The 25,338-nt window shown below is 55.5% G+C and overlaps 1 protein-coding gene across 1 annotated transcript; it reads left to right on the top strand.

Annotated features, from left to right (window-relative positions):
• The first annotated feature begins 897 nt into the window (after positions 1-897).
• On the top strand, positions 898-13,298 carry RIMS3 (regulating synaptic membrane exocytosis 3). Its single transcript, XM_062193280.1, has 6 exons — positions 898-1,111; positions 5,435-5,576; positions 8,772-8,884; positions 10,404-10,505; positions 10,834-10,973; positions 12,624-13,298. Exons 1-6 carry the CDS (start codon positions 898-900, stop codon positions 12,834-12,836), a joined length of 924 nt encoding a protein of 307 aa, XP_062049264.1. The 3' UTR covers positions 12,837-13,298.
• Positions 13,299-25,338: the final 12,040 nt, after the last annotated feature.

The following is a 25,338-nucleotide window of genomic DNA, read 5'->3' as shown; positions in this document are numbered from 1 at the left end:
AGGCTGGGGCAGGTTTTGTCCTCCCTGTTGTCTTTCTTTCTTATTCTTTTTTCAATATTTTTTTTTTATTTGAAAGCACAATGATAGAGAGATGGAAAAACAGAGAGATCTTCCATCCACTGGTTCACTCCCTTGGTCACAGCAGCCAGGGCTGGGCCAACCCAAAGCCAGGAGCCAGGGACCAAGAATTCCATCCTGGTCTCCCACGTAGGTTGCAGGGGTCCAAGTACTTGGGCCATCTTGCACTGCCTTGCCAGCTACATTAGCAGGGAGCTGGATCAGAGGAACCCAGAACTTGAACTATTGCTCTGATATGGGATGCTGGTATCGCAAGCGGTGGCTTAGCCTGCTGCACTGCTATGCTGGCCCCACTGGCTGTTCTGATGGCCTGCTGTGAAGATGGCCATCCCTGGCACTTGCTGGGTACTTATTTTACCTGCGTGGGTCCCAGCACGCTCCATGCACCGTCTCATCTAATCCTCACAACTCTTCGAGGAGGAAGTGGTTGGAGTTCTCATTTTTCTGACATATTCGCTGCAACCGCAAAATGTCCCGTCACAAGGAAGCTTGTGGCCAGCACGTGGAGGTCCTGGGCGTTCAAGGCCTGACCACCTGACTCCACAGCTGTGGTCCTCACTGCCAGACCAGGTCACCTGCCAGGCCCTCCCAGCCATGCAAGAACAAGGGCAGTCCCATTTATTGAGGCCGACCCTGTGCCCACCCTTGGCATGGCTTCATTGCTTGAAGCATTTCAGCTTCAAATAGGCTCAGTGACTTGCCCAAGTTCACACAGCTAGGAAGTGGTGGGGCTGCCCTAGAGTCTCTGGGTCTGATGTGGGATCCTTTTGTCTCCCTCCTACCTTCAGGGTTGCCTGGGGCCCCGCCACCTGGGGGACCATGTTTAACGGGGAGCCGGGTCCGGCCTCGGCTGGGACCTCCAGGAACGTGGTGCGGAGTTCCAGCATCAGCGGCGAAATCGGATCCCAGCAAGCTGGGGCCGGGGCTGGGACCACCACCGCCAAGAAGCGGCGCAGCAGCCTGGGCGCCAAGATGGTGGCCATCGTGGGTCTGACGCAGTGGAGCAAGAGCACTCTCCAGCTCCCCCAGCCTGGTGAGGGCGTGGACACTGGGGCTTGGGGTTGGGGGCACTTGGCAGTGACAGAACGCACAGGGATTGTCCTGCGCACTTGATCCTCACGGGGCTCAGAGAAGGAAGTCAGAAGCCCTAGAGCGCACAGCCAGGAGGTGGATCCGGGCTCCGACCCTAGCATTTGGGCATCCTCATTCTCCTGCCAACCCTCACGCTGGGCTGCTTCCACACACAGACTCACATTCGCTGGGAACCACGTTAACAGTTTTGTGTTCCTGGCGGTGTGCGCAGTGACACCACAGTTTTCAGATACACAGCCCTTCCCCCTCAAAGTTGTCTTTCTTTTTAAAAAAGATTTATTTGAAAGGCAGAGTTACAGAGAGAGAAGGGGAGACAGAGAGAGAGAGAGATCTTCCATCCACTGGCTCACTCCCTAAATGGCCACAATGGCTGGGGCTGGGCCAAGCTGAAATCAGTAGCCCAGAACTCCATCTGGGTCTCCCACATGGGTGCAGGGCTCCAAGCACTTGGGCCATCTTCTGCTGATTTCCCAGACATATTAACAGGGAGCTGGATCCGAAGCAGAGCAGCTGGAACTCAAACAGGCATTCATATGGGATGTAGGTGGCAGCTTAACCCGCTGTGCCACAACACCATCCTCCAAAAGTTCTCTTACCTGTGATCGCTCAGCCTCCTAAGTGCCAACAGTCTCATGGATACTGTGACAGTCACATGTGCGCATTCTAAAGTCAAAGGGAGAGTCCCATGGAGACTCATGGCTCACACAATAACATCAGTGAGTGTTCTGCTGCTCTCGCTGGCCACTCGCATTGCCAGGGAAGCACAGTTGTCATTCACACTGTCCATGGTTGCAAAACCATGTCATGCCAGTCACACAAGCACAGCTCCCACAGTACAGACACATACCTCCAGATCGGAGACACGTCACACATGTGTACACATGTGTGTTCTCACACACCTTAACAGTCACATCCTGAGAAATGGCTGTGTACCTTCTCAGACACCTGGCGATGGAATCCCAGTTGTGCCAGGCACCACCCACGCTGTCACTCAGCCACCTTGGACCTCTCACCACGGAGGAGCCAGCCTTCCCCACCAAGCCCTTCTCACTGGGCGGCTTCCGCCCAGACACCAGCTGGTTTTGCTCTAAAATCTCTTCCTGCATGTTTTGCTCAGAGTAACAACTTCCTCAAGAAACCTTCAAAGAGGAAGCTGGGAGGGGGTGAGGGGGCACCAGAGGATCCAGAGAGAATGGGCATTAAGACTTGCAGTTGGGGCTGGGGGTGGGGGACTTCCAGGCCTTAAAATAGATGATCACGGAAGCCTGGGGGGAGCACAGGGGATGGTCTTCTCCAGCAATCAAACTGTGGTGTAGTTTGTGGCTAAGGGAAAGGCTACATGGGGAAGCGCCCTGGGGTGGGCATGGCCCCTGTGAATGGGCAAATGGGGATATGGATGTGGCTCCTGGAGTTGAGCCAGGACAAGGAGAGCTGAATTAGGGGTAGGGGATAAAGATCAGGAGGCTGAGGAGGTGTTGAACAGCAAGAGCCCAGCTCCAGGAGACTCGGCCCTGGAATCCAGCTGATGCAGCTCCAGACCCGAAGCCGTTGTGCCCTGCAGTGATCTGGAGGGGCCGTCTCTCTTCCAAGGCCAAGGCAGGGGCTGAGTCCTTGGGAGACATCGTGGTGATTTGCTGAGACTTCACAGCCAGCAGGCAGGGCCTGGAGCAGACACCAGGAAGACCTTTTGCCTCAAGAGGAGATGGGTGACGCTGGTGCTTCTGGATTGCTTGTCTCTGTGGACCGGAAGGGCACGGCTGAGGGTCTGGAGCCTGAGCAGGGGACTCTGCCGAGGCCTGTGAATCATCCCATCACTGACTGTCCGAGCAGGAAGGGCCCCTTGAGATCCTCTGTGCAAGGTTCTCATCTGATCAATAACCCTCCAAAGCCTGGAGAGAAAACGCTTTCCCAGAAAATGACCTCATGGTGGCCCCCTGAGCCACACCCTGTGCCCTGGTCTCTCCTAGCTGGAGGACTCAGGCTGGTCACTTTGCCCCTCTGAGCCTCCTTCTGTGTTTGCGAATGATGATGATAATGCATGCCTTGCAGAGCTGCCCAGGGTACACAGTGGCACCTGGCCCTATGCCTGGCATGTGACCAACACTGGGCAAAGTGTCAGTGCCATGACTGTTACCCCCGTCACAACTGAGCCCAAACAGAAGTGAGTTCTCTGGCCTCTAGCCCCTCCCCTTCTCTGTGGCATGCTCCTCTCCCATCTGTCCCTGGAGGACACCAGTGTCCTATCTTAGAGGTCCCTCCTGGGCGGGAGAGTCTGACACCAGAGGGATGTGGTGGATTCACCATGGGAAGCTCTTCCTGGCAAAGATCCTGGAAGAGTGCCCCCTGCTGCCCCCAGGCGGGATGGCTCCATTCCCTGCAGGGCTGGGAAGTGAGAGACTGGCCTCTGGTCCTTCTTTCTCCTGCTTTTTATGTACCTTCCCTTAGCCAGAGCCCTGCCATCTCTCTTTATTGAAGGGCCTCTGTCCTGGGTCCAGCCAGGGCAAGTCCTGGCTCTGTAACTCTCCATGGGACCTTGAGAAAATTACTTTCCTACGGGAGTCTCAGTTTCAACATCTGTATAATGGAGCTAAAAATGTTCTGTCCCAGCTACCTCCTAAATCCAATATTCTCCAAATTGTGGGGCCAGTGGGGAGGGTGAGGTCAGAGCTCTGGGGCACAAGTGAATGCTGCCCAGGCATTAGGCAGGGCCGACATAGGACCCCTGGGGGCTGTAGTAGCCTTTGCCGATGTGGAGCTCATCTTTTCAGCACCAGGGACAGCAGCTTTCTCCTGTGGACCCTGGGTGAGGGTGGGCAGAATGTTCTGGACCATTCCAGAAGATGTTATGGTGACTGCTGCCACAGGCTGTGTCCAGTCCTCTCATATGCGAAGGGGCAGATGGAATGGTTCCTGGAGTCTTGCAGTCCCTAGGGACTACAGAATGCAAGCAACTTGGCCTGGCTCCCAAGAGAGAAGCTACATACAGTTATTCCCCAGATCAATGGGGGTTGAGACTGGACAAGCGAGAAGCCAGCAGAGGAATTTTACTCAAGCTTGCAAGACCTTTCTCTTCGCCCTGAAGACACGGAACACTCTGCTGAGTCACATCTCACATAGATGGGGTGCAGGGAGGGGTCTGAGAAGCAGTGTGTCATAGATGGAGTCTGTGGACCTGGGGTCTTGGTCTCAGTTCTATTATTAGTCAGAGCTCAGGCTCCCCATCTGTGAAATGGGGGGGCAAGTGGAGGTACCTCTAGCATTTCAGCATGCTGTGACTCCCCAACTCCAGGACTCATGTTGGGTTGGGCAAGTCTTATCTAAGAAGTCTGTTTGCTTCCAAATGGGTCAAAACTGCCCTTAGCTCTAGAAGAATGAGGGAGGGAGGGGGTGGCTGCTCGCTTGGGCCTCTAACCGGTGACAGCCAGTAGCTTCTTGGATACTTCCCGTGTGAGTGCCACCCCTCCAGCAGCCAAGCCACAGCTAGGGGAAGAACCTGCAAACCCTCACCCCGCCCCCCACCCCCACCCGGGCCTCAACGAGTCTGGAGGGACCGCAAAGCAATGCCGAGGAAGTTGCTATGGAAACCCAGGCAGTATGGTGATGCTTAGAGAAGGAAGAGCTCTGGGTTCCCTACAAGGCTGGGGAGGGGTCCTCCTCACAGGAGTGGGTGCTCTCTGCACCGCTGAAATCAGTTTAGGTCAAGCTCGCGGACCCTCTCCTCAGCCTTGCTTCCCTAATGGCCCTTCCAGCTCCCCAGTCACAAGCCCTCCACCCCCGCCCCCATGTTCAGACCCACCTGAAGGAGGCAGGGTTGAGAGTGGCCAGCCTTCGGGGAGGGGTATTGATAGGGTCTATCTGAGAAGGTGTCAGAGAGGTGGGAGTGTAACTGGAAGAAGGGCTGCAAAACTTTCCAGAAGAGAGAGGCAGAAAGAGCACTTAACCGCTGGGGCCAAGGAGGAGTGGGAGGGTGGCCTCATGGGAGCCCGGGGAGGACGAGGGTGAGGGCCGTGGGGCTGCAGGTCTGGGGCTCTGGCGACTCCCGCCGTCCCCAGCCCTACCATGCCATCAGTGAGTCCAGAACCCCGGATGAGGGTGCTCTGCGCGGCTGGTCTAGGCGGGGGAGGGGGGCAGGCTGCAGAGCAGCTTTGAGCCCCTGCAGCAATGCCCCTGCCCTCCCGAGACGGTGACTTTGGCATTGCTCTCCGAGAAGCCTCCTCTGTGACCTGACCTTGTTTCCTCTCTGTGCTTGGTGCCGGGCTCACAGAAGGGGCCACCAAGAAGCTGCGCAGCAACATCCGCCGGAGCACGGAGACGGGCATCGCCGTGGAGATGCGCAGCCGGGTCACGCGCCAGGGCAGCCGCGAGTCCACGGACGGCAGCACTAACAGCAACAGCTCGGACGGCACGTGCGTGCAGCCGCGCCCTTCCCTGGGCCCGCTCACACAGCCTGCAGCTCAGATGTATCGGTTCCTCTGTGTCTCCCCAGGGCCCGGGTCTTCCAGTTGTTCCCATAAGAGCACCCCCAGAGAGTCAGGAACGGCGAAGTCCCCCTGCACGCTCTGGAAGGACCCCTGATCCCTGCCTGCCACCACCTACACGCAGCCCCGCCCTGGAGGGCTGGAAAGGGAACGTGACCCTCAAATCCTTTCAGGTCCAAAACCGCTGTCAGGGCTCAGAGGAGCCGGGTTTTCGCCAGCAGCCTTGTTTGGGGCTTGAGGAAGGAGACTGGACTGGATCTGTGGTTTGCAAACTGGGTGGTGACTCAGGGGCAGGAAGTAAAGTCGGTGCAGTGGCTCAAAACCAGCAGCAGGAAAAGAAGTAGACAACTTAGACCTGCCCCAGGAAGACACCATGCAGCCCCTTGCGAACTTGGATTTCAGTTTTTTAAAAGCCTTATTTAATTGAAAGGCAGAGTGACGGTGGGGGGAGGAGGGAGACAGAGACAGAGAGATCTTCCATCTGTGAGTTCACTCTCCAAATGTCTGCAATGGCTGGGACTGGCCCAGGCTGAAGTCAGGAGCCCAGAACTCCATCCAGGTCTCCCATGTGAGTGGCAGGGCCCAAGTACTTGAGCCATCTTCCATTGCCTTCCCAGGCACATGGCAGGCAGCTGGATGGGAAACAAAGTAGCCAGGACTTGAACTGGCACTCGGATAGGGGATACCAGGGTCTCACACAGCGGCTTAACCCACTGCACCACACCGCCAGCCCTGTTGCAGTGTTTCTATGTCTAGCTGCACACCGGTCTGTAACTGGGACATGGTGTTAGGCCTTCTTACACGAGGGCTGCAGCAAAAGATTTGAAAGTCACTAGTGGGAGATTCCCCCAGGTCTCTAAATCTATGAGATTCTAGTTCGCGACTACGATTTTCTGCTTCTGTGTCGTCAAGGCCCCACAACCTCTAGTCCCAAGGTTCTGTGACTCCCTTACTTAAGATCCAGTGATCGTGCATCCCACTCCCACCCAGCTGACCCCAGGGTCTGCCGGGGATTGTTTCCAGGACCCCCTGAGGATACAGAAGTCCTCAGAGGCTCAAGCTCCTTCCTTTAAAATGGCAAAGTATACGCTTATAACCTATGCACATCCTCCTGCAGACTTTAGATCATCCCTAGCTGACTTCTGATACCGAACACCATGTAAATGAAATGTAAACAGCCCAGGGAACCGTGACAAGAAGAAAAGACCAGTACATGTTGGGTACAGACACGGTTGTTCTGAAGCGTATCTTGGATCTGCAGCTGGTTGAGTGTTCAGGGCGGAAGCGCAGGATCCGAAGGCCACCGGCACTCGCTACATCCCACCCCGCACAGGGCCTCACCCCGTACCTGAGAGCTGAGATTCCCATGCTGGGATCCCAGGCTGAGACCCAAGCTGCAACCATGATCATTCAATGCTTCCGCCACCCTGAGGGGTGTGGACACTGCTGCTCTACATTCTAGGTGGAGAGACTGAGCATGGGAGGAGGGAGAACTTACCCAAAGTCACAGCTATTACCCACAGTGGAGTTGGGATTTGAATGAAGGCCACCCAACTCTAACCTTTGTTCATGGTCTCTGCACTCCATCCATACCAACTCCTAACATTCTGTGACTTTATGAGTTTAAGTTTCTTTACCTTTCTCAGATCTTAAGAATCTGATGTCTGGGGCTGGCTGTTGTGGTACAGCAGGTAAAGCCACGACCTGCAGTGCTGGCATCCCATATGGGCACAGGCTTCAGTCTCAGCTGCTCTATTTCCAGTCTAGCTCCTTGCTATTGGCCTGAGAAATCAGTGGAAGATGGCCCAAGTGCTTGGGCCCCTGCACCCACATGGGAGACCTGGAGGAAGCTCCTGCTCCTGGCTTTGGCCCGCCCCAGCCCTGGTTGTTGTGGCCTTCTGGGGAGTGAACCAATGGATGGAAGTGCTCTCTCTCTCTCTCTCAAATAAATAAGTGAATCTTTAAAAAAAATTATTGCAGACCATGACCAATAAAATTGGCCTGGGCGTTGAAGCCCATTCCTGGGTAGAGAGGCTGGGCCTAGTGGAGGAGAGCACACTCGGCCTCTTCTTCCCTCCTTGCCTGTCCTTGGCCAAGGGAAACTCAATGCCAACCTTGTCTAACAGGGATTTCTTGCTTGGACAGCCTTTTGTCTCTAGCCGGAGTGTGCACCATCCTAGGAGACCTGAGAATTTGGTTTGGTCCCTTGTAGCCCTGAGCAGACCTGGGGCAAACCTCCCCCATATGTCCTTTCTCTGCTGGCCACACCCAAACCACCTAGGCTGGAGGAGAACATCGGAAAATAGCAGTCTCCCTTGAGGACAGCAGCAGCCGCAACCCCCACCACCAGGCATTGTTTCCTGCTTGCCCAGAACCCACCCTGCATCCCGTGCCCCAGTCCTCACCCTACCCCTCGGGACTGGGCATGGTCTCTGTTTTGCAAGCGAGACACATGGCTTACCTCTCCCAGCCTCTGTCTCCTCATGTGTCATGTTGGGCATTGGCTCCCAGCACGCACAGTGGTTAAGGATGGAAGGATGCAATGCAGGCGGAGCTGCTGTTGGCGTTGTCGGCCCCTGGCCGGCTTTCAATCACTGTCAGCCTGTTCTGTCACTATCCCCAGGCCCCGCCCACCCTCACCTGCCGTTCACCTCAGCCCTGTAATTGTGCTATTTCAGTCTCAGCTGCTGTTTTAGGCACCTTTCATGTGACTGACTGGGATCTCAAATTCATGGTCAGCCCAAACCTCAGTTCTTGGAGCTTCCTCCAGGCGTTGAACCGTCTGGACTTTGTCTCTGGGTCTCGGCACTGCTGTCCCCTAGGGAGGACACAGTCCAGCAAGCCCCACCTTTTAAGGGTCACCTCTGAAATCCCTGTATTGTGGATTTTATTATTATTAATTTCTCTAAGGACAGCGAAATAGTTTTCTCCAGTGTGCAGGAATGAATAGTTCTGTTTGTCCCATGCCCGAGTAGTGAGCTCAGACCAGCAGGGGAGAAACTGAGGCACAGAAAGACGGTCCAGGGCCCCAGTCTCAGAGTCCCTACGTCGGACCTCGTCCCCTGACCGCACCCATGGCCGCCTGAGCGCTGCTGGTCACGCGCCTCTCTGCCCCTCCTGCAGGTTCATCTTCCCCACCACCCGGCTTGGGGCCGAAAGCCAGTTCAGCGACTTCCTGGATGGGCTGGGACCAGCCCAGATTGTGGGGCGACAGACGCTGGCAACGCCACCCATGGGTGAGTCTGCAGGGCAGGGTGAGCGAGGGAGGTAAGGGCAGCCGCCCGGCGGGAGGGGCGCCCAGGGCCCTCGGGGGGTGTGGTAGAGGAGTTACAGGAGCACCGCCTCCCTGCGTGGCCGCGTTCACTGCACATTCCTCCCCGCGCTGCGGTACAAACAGCAGCCATGCAGCCCCGGCCGCCAGGGAGCTCATTCTGTCAGGGACTCTCTGAACGTGCGCAAGTCACACCCTCTCCTTGCACCTCAGTTTCCCTATCTGTAAGATGGGAATATTAGAATGTCAGTTCTGCAACCTAACAGCAGGACTCCCATTTACTGCTTAGGAGCTGTGGCTGGTTTGAACTTGCTGCTCCCAGCAGCGCGTGGCGGCTCTCAGCTGCGGCCTGGCTCAGACCCGCCCTCCCCCTCCCCAAGGGGCTCCGGGCGCCGCTCCCTTCCCCATCAGTCTGCCCTGAACAGGATCTGCCCCGGGGGTCGCCCGCAGCTCCCCACCTTGAACCCTCCCAGCCAAAGAGCGAGCTGCTGCGAGCCGCGACTGCCTTCTGGAAAGTGGCCGCCCAGGAGCCCCTGTGTGCTGGAAGAGAGGTCCGTGGGGACCCTCGGCGGGGAGGGCGCTCCCCTGGCTCCTGGGCCGGATTTGGTCAATTACCAGCTCTTGCTTTCAGGCTCTAAAGCGCCCGGGGAGCCGGCTTCTCCCAGCCCTAGACACAGCCTCGGGTGGGAGGCAGGGAGAGGAGCCAGCCGCTGGCCCCGGGCGAAGGCGCCACGGCAGCCTCCAACACTTGTGTGTTGCGCCCCCTCGTGTCTAAAACTGGGGAGGACAGGCTTGTGCCTGCTCACCTTGAGGGCGGGGATGGAGTGACTGGCGGCGCACAAGGACCCCCGCGCCTTCGACCGGGCCTAGAAATCGCTTAGCCAGCCGTGACCCCACGCCTGCACTTCCGCAGCGGGGCGCTGTACTTTGTGGGAGCACTGCAAGTTCTCAGGCCGTGGCAGCCAGGAGGTCTGGGGCCTTCCCTGCCCCCATTGCCCAGGGGTGTGCGGGCCCTCACCCCTGGGCAGCGCCTTCTGTCCTGGGCCAGCCCGCAGCTCTCTGGCTAGTCGCACCTCTTCTCTGTCAACATTTGTCCCACATACATTTGGGCAGGTGGCAGGGACAAGTTAGGGACAGCAGAGCCCCCCCCACCCCCCCCACCCCCCGCCTTCCTGACCCAGGAAGCTCTGTCCTGGACCTGCCTTTTCTGCCCAGCAAGGCAGAGGCTGTCAGTGAGCCGCCATCCATGGGTGTTTGGCAGCCATGTGTGGTGACCGAAGCATGCCCTTGAGCGTCTTGTCCCCAGCCCACGCCCAGGGACCCTCCATGTATTTCTCAGCGGGTTGGACGCGGACGCCTGGGAGCAGCCGGGGCACGTGCAGTTTGCCACACCTGTTCCCGCTCCAGGGGTGTGGCAGCAGCCTCTGCAGACCGGCCTGTCCCTTGGCCTGGCTCTGCCTGGACTGTCCCCCTTCTCTCTTCAGGAGACGTGCACATCGGCATCATGGACCGGAGTGGCCAGCTGGAGGTGGAGGTGATCGAAGCTCGGGGCCTGACTCCCAAACCAGGCTCCAAATCCCTTCCAGGTGGGGCCAAGCGCCTGGGAGGAGAATTTTGGAGATGGGGGTCCAGTGGGAGAGGGGGAGGTACACAGCTGAGCCCTGAGCCTAGCAGGTTCTCAGCCCCAGTGGCCTAAATCAGAATTATTGATAGTGGAGCGACAGCCTGCCTGGAAGGCCGGCGGATGGGGCAGGGCAGGGCAGGGCAGGGCAGGGGCAGGGCCGGGTGACTGGAGGAGGCAGCGTTTGCTCTCCTGCTCTGCTCACTTCTAGGGTCACCTGGAGTTTGGGGGACCGGGAAGGCCGTGGCAGCCCCTCCCGACCCCTGCTCACCACACTCTCCCTCATCCCGCAGCCACCTATGTCAAGGCTTACCTGCTTGAGAATGGAGCCTGCCTGGCCAAGAAGAAGACCAAGATGGCCAAAAAGACCTGTGACCCCCTGTACCAGCAGGCTCTGCTCTTTGATGAGGGGCCCCAGGGCAGGGTGCTGCAGGTGAGTGTGATGGGCGAGCGGGCAGGCCCGAACCAAGCCCCAGGCCAGGGGCATTAGTACGCACTCTGTCTGTCGTATGAGTGCGTTTCTCATTCCCGTAACAAAACACTTGGGGCTGGCTAACTGTAGGAAAAAGGGGTTTATCCCAACCATAGTTCTGGGGCTTCAAGGGTTCGCTTCTAGTGTCAGCCGTCTTACTGGCAGAGTCCCAACACACCATGAGGCATTCCATGGCCGGAGACAGGGAGCACCTGTGTGTCTGTGGCCGCCAGGATTCAGTCCTGGGGGCCACATCCTGATGACGTCATCTTACTTCAGTCACCTCCCAAAGGCCTCGCCTTGAGCTCCCAGAGTCCATTAGGTTTCCGCCCCTGTAGAACCTCAGGCCGGGGGTCAGATTTCAACACAGGAACCCTCGGGGGACACACTCAAACCTCAGCACCCACTTATTTCCGCGGCTCAGGGAGGTGTTTCTGCTCCCAGCTGCTTCTCCAGGAGCGCAGGGCCCAGAGGGTGGCAGAATCGTTTCCCAGCTGGCACAGCTGGCACAGGGCCACCCTGTCCTCCTACCTAGCACCACTGCTAATTGCACATCGATCCGGGACCAGGCTTTGCGTTAGCTGCTTTCCAGACGTGACCTCGTTCTCCCCACTTTGCAACCGAGAAAGTCTCAGAGAGATGAGGCCACTGGCTTGAGCTGTCAGCTGGTGACCAGCAGAGCTGAACTGAGCCCGAGTCCAGGTGGCTGCCCTTCCAGTGACCCGAGTGGCAGAGCCCCTCCACACACTGTGTTGACTTCACTGCAGGCCTGGAGGGGAGGGATCGTTGTGCCCATTTCACAGATGAAGACCCTGAGGTCATGTGGGAATATAGCACAGTGGCGAACCCCTGAGTTCAAACTCCAGCTTGACACTCACTAGTGATGGGTCGTATGTGGTGAGGGTTAACCGAGAGTGTACACGTCGCACGTATGGATGCCTGGCACATAGATACCCAGGGTTAACAGTGTCGGCCTCGCCTGAGGCCCCATAGGTAGCAGGGAAGAGGCGAGAGCCAGGGCCCGCCAGGGTGGCTCCTCTGGCCTGTGCAGGTTCATGGCGAGGTCCCTTGGAGTTGCAAACTTGAACCTCAGCACCCTAGCTTAGAAAAGGCCCCAGCGATGAAAACACAAGTTTGAAAACCACCAAGCAATCTCTTCCCCTCTCGCAGTGGGTGGAGAGGAACACCGAGAGGCCGGGGGGGTAGGGGGTGGGGGGGCGAGGGACTCATGTGAGCGCCAGGCGGGCCAGCAGCAGGGCCGGCTCCTTCCTGGGGAAGGCTGTTACGTGGGATGCCGGGACGTTCTCCCGTTCAGATCCCAGCTCAGCTACAAGTTCCCGTGTATCTTTACAATGGTGAACTTGCCTTTGTGCGCTGCACGGTCCTCTGTGTGGGCATAGCAGCCCCACCTCCATGATGTGTTACAACAGTTGACATCATGCACCTTGAGTCCCTGGGCTAAAGTCTGGCCCCTCTTACCTTACTCAGTAACTGTTGCCCCAGATCGGCCTGAGTTTGGTTCCCTCTGTCGCATCTGTAGCCTGGTGAAGCCTGGAGGCTCCCGGGCCCAGGGAAGTGGCTCAGTTCCTCATCCTGCCTCCCCTCCGCCAGGTGATCGTCTGGGGCGACTATGGCCGCATGGACCACAAGTGCTTCATGGGCATGGCCCAGATCATGCTGGACGAGCTGGACCTGAGTGCGCCGGTCACCGGCTGGTACAAACTCTTCCCCACCTCCTCCGTGGCAGACTCCACACTCGGCTCCCTCACCAGGCGCCTGTCCCAGTCCTCCCTGGAGAGTGCCACCAGTCCCTCGTGTTCCTAAGGACCTCAGGAAAGGAGGCCGGGATGGCAGTGGGGGAAGGGGTGCCAACGGGCCCCGCCTCCCCTCCTGTACATAATCTCCATGTCTTTCTGGACCCTAGCCCTGCTGCATGCCTGTTGGCTCCTGGGCTCGTCCCAGCTGGCAGTGGACACCATAGTGTGTGTGTCTGTGTGTCTCTGTGTGTGTGTCTGTCTGTGTGTGTGTTTGTGACCATGTTGTATCTGTTCATTTGTCTGGGTACACAGTCGGTCCAGGAGGGTGCCCAGGCTGAAATCCTTGTCTCTTTGTATCTTGTTGAAGAGAAACTCAGAAGCGTGTTGGGTGGCCACGACTCACCCTGAGGAGTCTCCTGGGCTGAAGTGCGGGACACGGCCCCTGGTGGAGCCTGCCCGGTTGCGTGCCTGTGCCTCCTCTTGGTGGTCTCTGGTTGGTTTTCTGTCTTGTCTTTTGTCCCACCTTTTGCCTCTCCCAGCACTGCTGCTCTTTCTTGAGGAATGTAGCATCCACTGCAGCTGGCCACACAGAGGCCCAGAGGGGCCCCTGTCCACCTGCCCCAGCCCCTGGCCGCTTGGCAGCTGTACCCGCGGAAAGCGCTCTGTGCGTGTAGCACGCCCTTCCAGCACCCTGGCCGGGGCCGGGGAGCCCAGGGCTCAGAGAGGGTCCTCCTGGGGGCAGGAGCCACTGCCTCCTCCTCCTCCCAGCAGAGCACATGGAGTTTTGGTTCCCAGTGTTGCTGGCCAGATCCTCAGAGGGAGGCGCCAGGGGCTTCCCTGGGCTCTTGCTCTTCCCCACCCGCCTCCCCGCCTCCTCCCTGCCAGCGCCGCCAAAGGGGCTATGCAGTGGGCTCAGGGGTGTGGCCCAGATGGGCTGCTCTCAACCCTCCAGGGGCCATCCCTGCGCCGAGGCGCTGGGGCTAGGGCTGTGGGCTGGAGGGAGGGGGCGGTGTGGACAGCCCTCCCCGACTTTCGGGGACTCGCTGCATGCTCTCGTTCCTTCGGGGCTCTAGTTTTTGCTCATTTCCAGACCTGGGTCCCTGCGTGGGGGCTCAGACTCAGTCTGGCGCCCACTGCTGGCTCCACGGGCAGCCTGGCCCTGGGCTCACGTCCCTGCAGTCACCAGCCGTGCACAGCAATACTTCGTGCTCTCGCCCCCTGCCTTCGCTGCAGCCTGGCCTGCACCAGGCCTTCCCCTGCCTCTGCTCTTTCCCACTCTTGTCCTGTTGACGCTTCTCCCAGCCACTGTGACCCCGACTTGACAGCTGGGACCTATTGGTGGGGACCAGTGCCTGGACTGGACCCTGGCAGATGTATGCTGGGAACCTGAAAACTGGCTCAGGAATGCCCTCCCTGTCCCTCTCCCATCTCGGCTCTGGGGTAGAGGGTGACGGGTCTCCCAGGAGAGAGACAAAGCAGCCTCCGGTTCCTGGGTGGCAGGGAGGAACGAGGCAGTGGAGTGGTCAGGGCATGGGGAAGGCTGTCTCTCAGCCTGTTTCACAGACATTGCCCCCCCCCCCCCAAATGCTGCCGCGGCTCCCACGCAAATGCCCGAGGCAGGGAGAGCTCCCTGGGCAGCAGTGGAGAGGTCTCAGGCCTCAATGCTTAGGCTTCGTTTGTAAGCGAACCTGGAGGGGCACAGGAGGGACAGCTCCGTGACGCTCAGGCCACCAGTCCGAAGGGGCTGGAGCCAGAGTCCTGGGACCTCCCTCCTGTGGAAACCAGGGGAAGCCGCCAGGACCCCAGCACACCTGCACACAGACAGAATGGTTAGGGGGCAGCAAGGAAGGGAGCAGAGCCTGCACCTGGGCTCCTGTCTGGCCCGAGCCTCCATCCTCGTCTTAGAGGAGGGAGCATCCCTGGGCACGGGGAACGGGGAGGTGGTGGCCAGGACGGGCTTCCTCTTGGGGCAGCAATGCTCTCCTAGTCCGTTGCTTGGACTGGGCAATGTGTACATGTCTGGTGTTCCTAAAAACAGGGCAAAGGGCTCTGTACCCTTTGCCCTTAGCAGGGAGATGGAAAGGAATTTTCAAAACGGCATGTTTCTCCCCGGCTGCTGATGGACTCCCCTCTAGTGCGGCCACAGAGGGTGGTGTGAATTTGACCGCTTTGGAGTGGTGGGGTTCTGAGTGACCCACAGGCGAGACCCAGACCCTGCAGCCAACCCCTGGATGCAGGGTTTCTGGGCACCCTCCCTCCTCTAGGGGTCCAGGAAAGTGGTGGGAGAAGGGCGGGAATGACCAGCAGGGACGGGCAGCTGGCTAGCCTCTGGGCGAGGCTAGCACAGGCAGTTCCGGCCCAAGGAGGAGCCTGCTTTGCTGGGACATGGGCTGCTTGCCTCTAACCCCAGCTATCCAAACTGCCCACGAGGTGGGCAGTTCCATGGAAGATCATTCCTTCCAAGTTGGCCTTGGGGAATTACTGTTTTTAACCTGGGTTCCCCCCAGGTTTCCCCCGAGCAGGAAGTTGTTAGAGGCTGCTGGATGTGAGCTGGGGAGTGGCTGGATCTCAGGTCTGTGTCTCAGCATCCTGGGAGCATATTTCTTGGGGTTGGGGCAAGGGGAATCTGCCCTTTGTGGAGAGAATGGTGGGGGTGGGGGAGGTGGAGGAAGGAAACCATCCTCCAGGGTTCCCCCTACCCTGAGTCCAACTCACTGCCAGGTGCAGTGTCCCGGCTCCAAGCGCCCCTCGCCCCAGATGGACCCAGGTGGAGGTTGCCAGCTGGGGGTCTGTGGCCTCCCCTCTCTTCCGGTCAGGCAGGACTCCCTGGGGATGCGATAGAGACCAGAGTGGCCTGGCAGTGAGCTGGGCCACGGCAGGCCAGGATGGGTGACTCAGAACGTCTGTCTGCACGGTTCTGTGCTGTTTGGTTTGTGCCGCTTTTGTCAGACTCCTTCCCTACGGGGAAGCTGGCCGTGGGCCTTAGGTAGGAACCAGGCTCCAGCGGAGGGGACCACGTCTGGGTCTGATAAGGGTGACTGGATCCTCCAGGGAAGTGTCATCTCCGAAAGGACTTCCCACTCGGTCTCCTCCACCACCCGGTTCCGCCAGGAAAAGAGCACACGGGAGGCTCTCGAGGCCCAGCAAGTCCAAGACAATGCCAGCATCCACGGGGCTGCGCAAGACCTAGGGGAGCTCCCCGCTCACTCGTGGCACCGCTGCTTGCGGCTGCAACACTGAGGTCCAGCCAACTCTCCCCAGGGCCGTGACCCTCACAGGGAAGCGACCCGAGCTCTCCTCCACTGCCAGCCCTGAGGAGAGTGGAAGCCTCTGTTTTTAAAGACAATTGAGTCCTCCACGGGCACTTCTTTGGAAATGAAATGTAGCGCAACCTCAGACTGCGTTACCAGGAGCCCTGATGCGTGCCCGGGGTCCTTCCTCCACACCCTGCGGCCGGGAGCTGCAGCACCCTCTTCCCCTGGGCTTCTGAGCTCCTGATACCTCATACTCCCCAAGCATCCTGGGCCCAGAGAGCAGCGCGGCTTCGGTACGGCTGCTCTTCTGTGTCTCTCCAATTGCTCCCACACTGTGCAAACCCTGTGCAAGAGATTGCTGCCTTTTGCCGCCGCCGTAGTGGAGGTGCTGTCTGCCCGGGTGGGGAGCGGTGGCACTTCGTTCAGGGCCCGGAGGTCGGCCAGCGCTGTTTCTGCAGTGGCTGCGGGAGCTAGAAAGGCCTGCTCCCTGCCTCCTCCCACCTTCCTCTCCCCCTCCTCCGAGTTTTCCTCTCCGATATCCTGACACGTACAGAGGTTCTTTCATGTGCTGCTTCCTCTATTGGATCGTCTCTCACTGAGTGATCAGGGAAGAGATGGAAATGTAGACTCGCCTCCTGCTTTCTCCCTCCAGTCTGCTTCTCGCTCAGAAGAGACGGGGGGGCAAAGCAATCATGACTGGAGAACGGGGGAGCCCCCTGCCATCGGGCCCAGCCTGATGGGGGGCTGGGCTGGCCTGGTCTGCCTGGGAAATGGTTATTTTGAGAGTGCCTGAGCATCTCAGCGCAATGTCAGTGATGCCAAAGAGAGTGACTCGGCCTCCCCGGGCACCGGCCCTGCTGGCCGAGCTGCACACGTGTGGCTCAGATGCTGGCATGGCCTGTGGGGGGGCCTGGTTCTCTGACAAAGGGCTTAATCTTTCCATGTAGCAAAGCACCCCCTCCCCCACCCCACCCCGAGCTCGGGTTCCTCCGCTCCAAGCAGGCTGTGCCTGTGAGGGTAGCCTGCATTCTCTTGGGCGCCTCGACTGGTTTGGGCCATGAGTGTTACTGCTCCAGGAAAACCTTCCGGGGCTCTGGTTGGGAACTTGCTCAGAAAGGCAGGGCCTTGGGCCTCCGTGAGTTCACATCAAACCCTGAGACTGGGTTCCAGACAGCTTGGCAAACAGAAATGGGGCCTAAGAATTCCAGGGACAATGGTGCACCTGTCCCACTAACCACCGACCTGGACAGCTGTCTACAGGGACTCGTGGGACCTGCTGCAAGTCTCTTCACTCATCTGCAACACCTGATCATTAGCTCATTGCCCCGTGGTCCCCTCCAGGCTCTCGGAGTCTTTGCTGTGGGGCTGCTGAGGTTGTGAGCCTGGAGTAGCTGACACCCAGCTCCCCCGGGGCCCCAGCAGGCACAGGTCCACATCTGCTCGTGCCCAGCTGCTGCTGCAGACAGGAACTCTAGGAATCCTAAGAGACTCGGCTTTCACCTCTTTGTGGTTTGTTCCCCTCCTTTATTCTTGTGAGAAGTAATTAAGGGTCGCGTACAATGGACAATTTTCAAGGTGCTGATGTGATGTCACAACTTCAGCTGTTTCCGAGTGAGCGTGCGGTTCCTCATTTCTAATATAGATGACTCCAGTGGTGGGCTGAAGACGGCAGGCGAGAGGGAACTCACGCCCCTTCCAAGTATTTTGCTTCTCAAAACCACTCGTCCCTGCAGAAGGTCTTTTACCAGCACCGTCTCGGAAGGCAGAGTGGCTGTTTCCATAGGGAAAGCAGACTTGATGGTTCTATCCACTCCTTAGCGTGGCAGCTCACGGGAGGCAGGAACCCCTTGTTCAGAATTTCCAAATGCGTCCTGCAAAGACAGAGATCGCTGATAGGGGCTGACAAGCACACTGTTTAGATAAGAAGCAATTAGCCTTTTCTATCTGTGCTCTCTACATTTTCTATGTGCAGCATCTTTCTGTGGTTCCTGGGTGGCAGGTGCACAGCTGGGAGGCACTGCCGGCTGTTTTGTACAACGTTCTTGCCAATTCCTTTGAGGAGAAAATTCTTCACATGGCTTCTGCATGTACAGTATTTGGGCAGCAAAAAAATGATTAAAGTCAGTTTGAAAATGGTCCCCTGTGTTTCATTCTCTAGAGGGTTCTTAGTTCTGGGAGAGAAACAATAGGGTTCCAACTTTTAATTATTATTAATATGCAAATTAAAGCAGTCATGAGACATCACTTTATAACCATAAGAGATGGGCACAAATGACCAAGTTGGACATTGTCAAATAATGGTAGGGACATGGAGATAAAGGGACCTCAGATTCTGCTGTTGAGAAGTAGATTGATGGAGCCATTTTAGAGTACAATCTAACGCTACCTGTTCTAATTATATGCAGACCCCAAGCCCACGAAATATGCATAGAGGTCCATTAAAGGGATACATAGAAGGACGTCTATTGAAGCATTATTTGTGGTGATGGGATGGTTGGCAGAATAATGTCCCCCTGAAGACGTCCACATTCTAATCCCAAACTTGTGGATAATGAATTTACATGGCAAAAGAGATAGATATGAGGGGTATGTGGGTTTTATCAGGGATATTACTGGGGCATTAAGATAAGATCCAGTCTAATGCCATGGGTCTTTAGGAGTGTGCTCAGAGGGCCATGTGATTGCACAAGACTGGTCAGACCGATGTGGCTTTGAGGACAAGTTGGGGAGGGACATGAGCTAAGGAATGTGGGAAGCTTCTAGGAGCTACAAGGCAAGGAAGCAGATTCTCCCCTGTTGGCCTCCGTAAAGAACTCTTACAACTCACTCATAAACAACCCAATTTAACAATGGGCAGGGGTGGGGATTGGATGTAGTGGAAGGACGCTGCTTCGGTGCCTGCCTGCCGTATCAGAGTTCCTGGGTTCCAGTCCCAGCTCCACTCCTGATTCAAGCTTCCTGCTAACATGCGCCCTGCAAGGCGGCAGGCAGTAGTCCAAAGAGTTGGGTCCCTGCCACCCATGTAGGAAACCTGGGTTGAGCTCCTGGCTCCTGGTTTCAGCCTGGCCCAGCCCTAGCCATCATGGCATTTGCAGAATGAATCAGCAGACCGGAACTTTCTGTTTTTCTCTGTGTTTCTCTCTGCCTCTCAAATGAATACCTAGAATTTTTAAACAAATAGGCAAAGGCTCTGAAGTGACTTTTCTCCAAAGGTATACAGATGAGCAATAAGCACATAAAAAGGTATTTATTAGCCATCAGGAAATGCAAACCAAAACCATAACGAGATACTACAGGAAAAATGGAAGGTACTGTGTACATTTTTCATTATACTGGCTGTAGTACAATATTATTTGAAGGTAGACTGTGATTACAGCTGCATGGAGGATGGGTAGGTTTGGGCACAGAGATTAAGACACCAGTTAGGGTGCCTGCATCCCACATCCAAATGCCCGGGCTTGAGTCCCGGCTCTGTTCCCACTTGTTCATGTGTACCCTGGGAAGCAGAGAGTGATGGTTCAAATCGTTGGGTCCCTGCCACTCACGTGGGAGATCTGGATTGTTTTCAGCTCTTGGCTTTGGTCTGACTCAGCCCCAGCCATTGCAGGCATCTCTCTCATTCTCAAGGAAAGAAAGAAAGATGTAAAATAAGACACAGAGCGTGTAAACACTAGAAATAAAAGAAATTAAATTAGCTAATAAACTAATGATGATAAGGTACAATACTGAAAATAAAGGATCCAAAACAAGGTAAGGAAAGGCTAGAAAAGGAACAAAGAATAATAAGACATACAGAAAACCATATAATCGTCAAAAACGCATAAAAATAATTTGAACAAATTCAATAGTCATTTACAACAACAACTAAATACTCTCAGCCAATTAGGAAGTTCATCATAGTGGAGAGAGAGAGACAGTCTGGCTGTCCGTCTGTCACTGGGGAAATGGACGAGCGTGATGTGGAAGAGACCAAACCTGCAGTGCAGAAGGTAGAAACACAGGTGAGCACTATACTCCCAGAGACAGATCTTCACCATAGAACACTGGGTGGGGAGGTGGAAAACATAATAAAGCCTCCCACACAATGGTGTGGACAACAATTCAAAACACCGTCCTCACAATAACACCGCATTTTACAAGAACACATGGACACACATCAACATGTGTTAAGGGGTAGTAGTATGAGGGGAGTGAAAGTGGGGTATGCTATTGAGAAAAAAAAAAAAAAAGAAAGAAAAAGAAAAAACAGCAGGAGAGGGCCTTGCCCAGGGAATGACCAGAGCAAGCTGCGAGCTGAGGGGTATGCTTAGCTCACTCCTCTGCTCCCGAGGTTAAAAACGTTTCCTTGTCCCAAGATTACCTGTATGCATGGCTAAATGAGCTCAACTGATAAATACGATATGGAAGCAAACAAGCAGATCTAAATCATTTTGTTTGGGCTATATAAGAAGGCAGGGAGGAGGAGGGTGTATGTGTAGCGATCAAGACCTTACTTGGGAGATCGGCGTTGTGGCACAGTGGGTTAAGCTGCCACCTGTAACACAGGCATCCCATATTGAAATCCAGCCTCTTGCTAATGTGCCCTGGGAAGCTGCAGGTGAGAGTGCAAGCTGTTGGGTCCCTGCTACCCACGTAAGACCCCCCAGCTCCTGGCTTCTGGCCTGGCCCAGCTCCAGCCACTGAGAGCATTTGGGAGAGTAAACCAGCACATGGAAGTTTTCTGTTTGTCGCTCTTCTCTCTTTGCCTTTAAAATCATAGAAAAGAAAATAACAAAATGAAATTAATAAAACAGGCAGGGGAAAACAGAACTCGGTAGGAGCGTTCCATCCACATCATCACCAGGCTAAAGCTGATCAGGGTTATGGTATCCGTGAATGTTGTGTGGGGTGGGGTCTGTGTGTGCATAAGGCTGTCTACATCTGATGCAGTGAGGTTAACAGGGATAATCAGAATCCAGAGTCCACTTGTAGTTTTTCTGTGTCTTACTCCCTACGGAATCTCCTATGGAAAAACAACAGAATCTTCATTAACAGGTTTTCTTAGATTTATTTTTTATTTATTTGAAAGAGTTACAAAGAGACGTAGAGATATATATATATAGAGAGGTCTTTCACCCACTGTCCCACTCCCCCAAATGGCCACAATGGCTGGAGCTGAGCTGATCTGAAGTCAGGAGTCAGGAGCTTCCTCCAGGTCCCCCACATGGGTGCAGTGACCCAAGGACTTGAGCCATCTACTGCTCTCCCAGGCTATAGTAGAGAGCTAGTGTGGAAGAGGAGCAGCCAGGACTAGAAACGGTGCCCATTCCGATAACATTTGATGTAAGGAGTAGGAATGGAGTCACACGCTGAACTTAGTAAGAAAACAAAAACATGTTGGCGGCTGACAACCCAATATTGGTAAAAAGGTCCTTACCTGAGGGAGGTGGCCCTCTGGGTTGTATGCTCGCTGGTCACCATCCAGTGTGCACCATGTCCATCAGGTCACCAGGAGCTCTGGAATGTCCTGGGTGACTCACAGGTAGGGACATGGGACCGCCATGACTGAGTGTGGCAATCGTCAGGTGTGCTGGGAGCTGGCTGGGGCGGGTGCCCTTGCAGGAACAGGGACAGCCTATCTGGGCCCAAGGTCCATACAGCCAGGGGAAGAAGTGGGATGAGGAGAGGGGGGAGGGGCACAGGGAGGCGAGTGGGAGAAGAGGGGAGCAAGTCGGAAAGGGCGCCGGATGGAAGGGAGAGGGGGAGGGGGAAGGTAGGTGGGGGGACGGGCGAGGGTGGAGGTGACCCAGGTGGGGAGACGTGCAGACGGGAGGGTGGGAAGAGGTGGGAGACGGTTGGGGCAGGAAGTGGGAGGAGGACCGGGTAGGTCTGAACGACTGGTGATGAAGGCCGGCCCAGGGCGAAGAGGCCGAGAAGTCAGAGGGACATCAGGCAGGACGGGAGGAAGGGAGGGAGCCGAAGGCCCAGCCGGAGCCACAGGAGAAGCGGAATGAAGAAGGTGAGCGGGAACAAGGCGAGCCAGCTTCTTCTGCATGGCTCTCAGCGGAGCAGTGAGGCTCTGGTTGACGGGTTCAGGGTTCTGCATTCTTTCTTCTCTTGGTTCCATTATGACTTAGATTCTGGTCAGAGTCCAAGATTTTAGGGCATCTTGAGTTGGAAGAGACCTCTGAAATCCTCCAGTACACCTCTCTCCATCTTATAAACTAAGATGGAGCGGCCTAGAGGGCTGTCTACGATCACCCACCCATTGGATGCAGTTTGGACAGAGCCCACAAAAACAATGCCAGGCTGCCGAGCAGTGGTCAGAGGAGTAAGCTCTGCAGGGAAGGGGGGGACCAGGCAAAGGAGACGACTCACCTGTCATCCCGGAAGTAGCCTTCAAAGGCACCTGCTGTCCCTGTGTGGACGTTTCCCACTGGGGGAAACCCACTGCAGAGGCATAGGAGAGAGAGTGAATATGAAGAAAACACTAATACTGACCTCCTCACCAAGAAATCATTGAACCCAAACCCAGGCCTGGGGTTAAGGAACTTCTGGAGCAGGTGAAGGGGTTAAGGAGGGTTGACAGTATCCTCCTACTGATTGCATTGGACACTCCCACATGGTTCTCATTGTTGTCTCATTAGAAGTTCACAGGGGCTGGCGCCGTGGCTTAACAGGCTAATCCTCCGCCTTGCGGCACTGGCACACTGGGTTCTAGTCCCGGTTGGGGTGCCAGATTCTATCCCGGTTGCCCCTCTTCCAGGCCAGCTCTCTGCTGTGGCCTGGGAAGGCAGTGGAGGATGGCCCAAGTGCTTGGGCCCTGCACCCGCATGGGAGACCAGGAAAAGCACCTGGCTCCTGGCTTCGGATCAGCGAGATGCGCCAGCCGCAGCGGCCATTGGAGGGTGAACCAACGGCAAAAAGGAAGACCTTTCTCTCTGTCTCTCTCTCACTATTCACTCTGCCTGTCAAAAAAAAAAAAAAAGTTCACAGAGCAGGGATATTACCTCCATTTCAAGAAAAAAAATAATAAAGCTATTAAGTTGTATGTTAAAAATATGAGCCCATATGTGTGCGTGTGCATGTGTGTATGTGTGTGTGATCCGTTCTGACAGGGGAAGCACTGGGTGCTATGGAGGAACACAGGGGGTTCCCACACCACAGGTGGTGGATCAGGAAAGAGAGAGAGACTTCTCAGCTGGCAGGTATAAGAATGGGAATTCACTGAGCTAATTGACAAAGCCAGTGGGAAGAACGAACACTGCACAAGACTTGACAGGATGGAGTGGTGGAGGCTGTAACTGAGTTGACACATTCATGAGGAGTGGAGTTTTAGGAGCTGAGGTCGGGGCAGCATTCCCTCCGTAAGCTCCCTTTGAGAGAACTGCCGTCACTCCGCGGAAGCTCTTAAGGAGAAAGACGTGCCGAGAACCATGCTTTAGAAACACCACACTGACTCCGGTGTGCGGAATATGTTAAAGGAGGAGGCAGGAGCTCGGGGAAGAAGCAGCTGCTCCACATCAGGAGAGAAAGGTTGTAGAGTGACCTCAACTGAACCAGTCAGAGGCATGAAAGGGACAATTTGAGACCAAGTAGGAGGTAGAGCTGGCAGGATTTGCCGACTTATTTGATGTGGGAGTGAAGAACAGGGAAAAGTCCAGCCTAAAACCCAAGTTTCTGGCTTAGGAAACAAGATGGACGGGGAGAGAGTGGAGGAGCAGGTCTGTTTGAGGGGAGAAGGGACGAGAAGGTGAAGGGTCTGGTCATGACTTATTAGAGTCGCGTGCTTTGTGGGGCATCAGTTAGCCTTTGGGGTCTTCAGCTGGGAGCTCAGGAGAGAGACTTGAGAGGCATCTGCAGAAATAAAACCCTCAAAAGCAAGCTGAATGGGAAACAATAGCACCTAGGACCGAGCAACAGCATCCATGGCCCAGGACAGACCAAGAGGAACCCACAAAGGAAGCAGGAAATGAGGAGCCCAATGGCAGGAGGAGACCAGGAGCATGGACTGTCATGGAACCCAAGGGGAGAGAGCCCAGAAACAAGCTCTCCTCCATTCAGTGGAGAAAGGACTTTCCAACAAATGGGGCTGAAACGTTGGATCCTTCTCCAACACCACATATACAAATTAACTCAGAATGGGTCAAAGGCCCAACACTATAAAACCTTAGAGGAAAACACAGGGAAGAATCTTCAGGACATTGGGGTTTGGCAAAGAGTTCATGAATACGACACCAAAGGCATAAGCATTAAAAAGAAAAATAGACAAATTGAACTTCATCAAAATTTAAAAAGTTTTATGCACTAAAAGAATTATCAACAGAGTATAAAGGCAGTGTGTGGAATGGGCAAAAATATTTGCAAATACTATGTATGATAAGGGATTAATATCCACGTTATATAGTGAGCTGAAATTGAACAACAAAGAAACAAAACAATTTAAAAATGACAAAACACTTGAATAGACCTTCCTCTAAAGGAGATATTCAAAAGGCTAATAAACCCATGAAGAGATGCTCAGTATATCAGGAAATGCAAGGCAAAATTACAATGAGGGCTTGACATTGTGTGCAGCTGGTTAAGCTGCTGTTTGCAACACGGGCATCCCATTGGCATGCTGCTTCGAGTCCAGCTACTTTGCTTCCATTTCAGTTTCCTGCTAAGGCATCTTGGAAGGCATCAGATGATGGCTCAGGTGCTTGGGGCCCTGCCACTCATGTGGGAGACCTGGATGGAACTCTGGGGTCCTGGCTTCAGCCCGTACAGTTGCAGGTATTTTGGGGAGTGACCCAGCAGATGGAAGATCTCTGTGACTACTCTGTATAATCTCTCTGTGACTACTTTGCTTCTTCAACTGGATGAAAATACATTTAAAACTAGAAATTAAACAAATCATCTCAACGAAGGGTTGGTGTTTGGTCGAGTGGTTAAGATGCTGCTTGGGATGCCTACATCCCATATCGGAATGCCTGGATTAGAATCCCAGTTCTCGGCTGGCACTGTGGCTTAACAGGCTAATCCTCCGCCTTGCGGCGCCAGCACACTGGGTTCTAGTCCCGGTTGGGGTGCCGGATTCTATCCCGGTTGCCCCTCTTCCAGGCCAGCTCTCTGCTATGGCCCGGGAAGGCAGTGGAGGATGGCCTGAGTCCTTGGGCCCTGCACCCGCATGGGAGACCAGGAGAAGCACCTGGCTCCTGGCTTCGGATCAGCGAGATGCACCTGCCGCAGAGGCCTTTGGAGGGTGAACCAACGGTAAAGGAAGACCTTTCTCTCTGTCTCTCTCTCTCACTGTCCACTCTGCCTGTCAAAAAAAAAAAAAAAAAAAGAATCCCA

Source organism: Lepus europaeus, chromosome 5 (assembly GCF_033115175.1).
Source record: "Lepus europaeus isolate LE1 chromosome 5, mLepTim1.pri, whole genome shotgun sequence".
NCBI classification, from domain to species: domain Eukaryota; kingdom Metazoa; phylum Chordata; class Mammalia; order Lagomorpha; family Leporidae; genus Lepus; species Lepus europaeus.
This window is presented reverse-complemented; position numbering and strand designations above follow the sequence as displayed.

Bases quoted from the DNA above. Each gene is read 5' to 3' on its own strand.
- RIMS3 (XM_062193280.1), top strand. From the start codon at position 898: ATGTTTAACGGGGAGCCGGGTCCGGCCTCGGCTGGGACCTCCAGGAAC. The intron at 8,885-10,403 runs GTGAGTCTGCAG...TTCTCTCTTCAG, and splicing joins GCTGGCAACGCCACCCATGG to GAGACGTGCACATCGGCATC. The intron at 10,974-12,623 runs GTGAGTGTGATG...CCCCTCCGCCAG, and splicing joins CCCAGGGCAGGGTGCTGCAG to GTGATCGTCTGGGGCGACTA.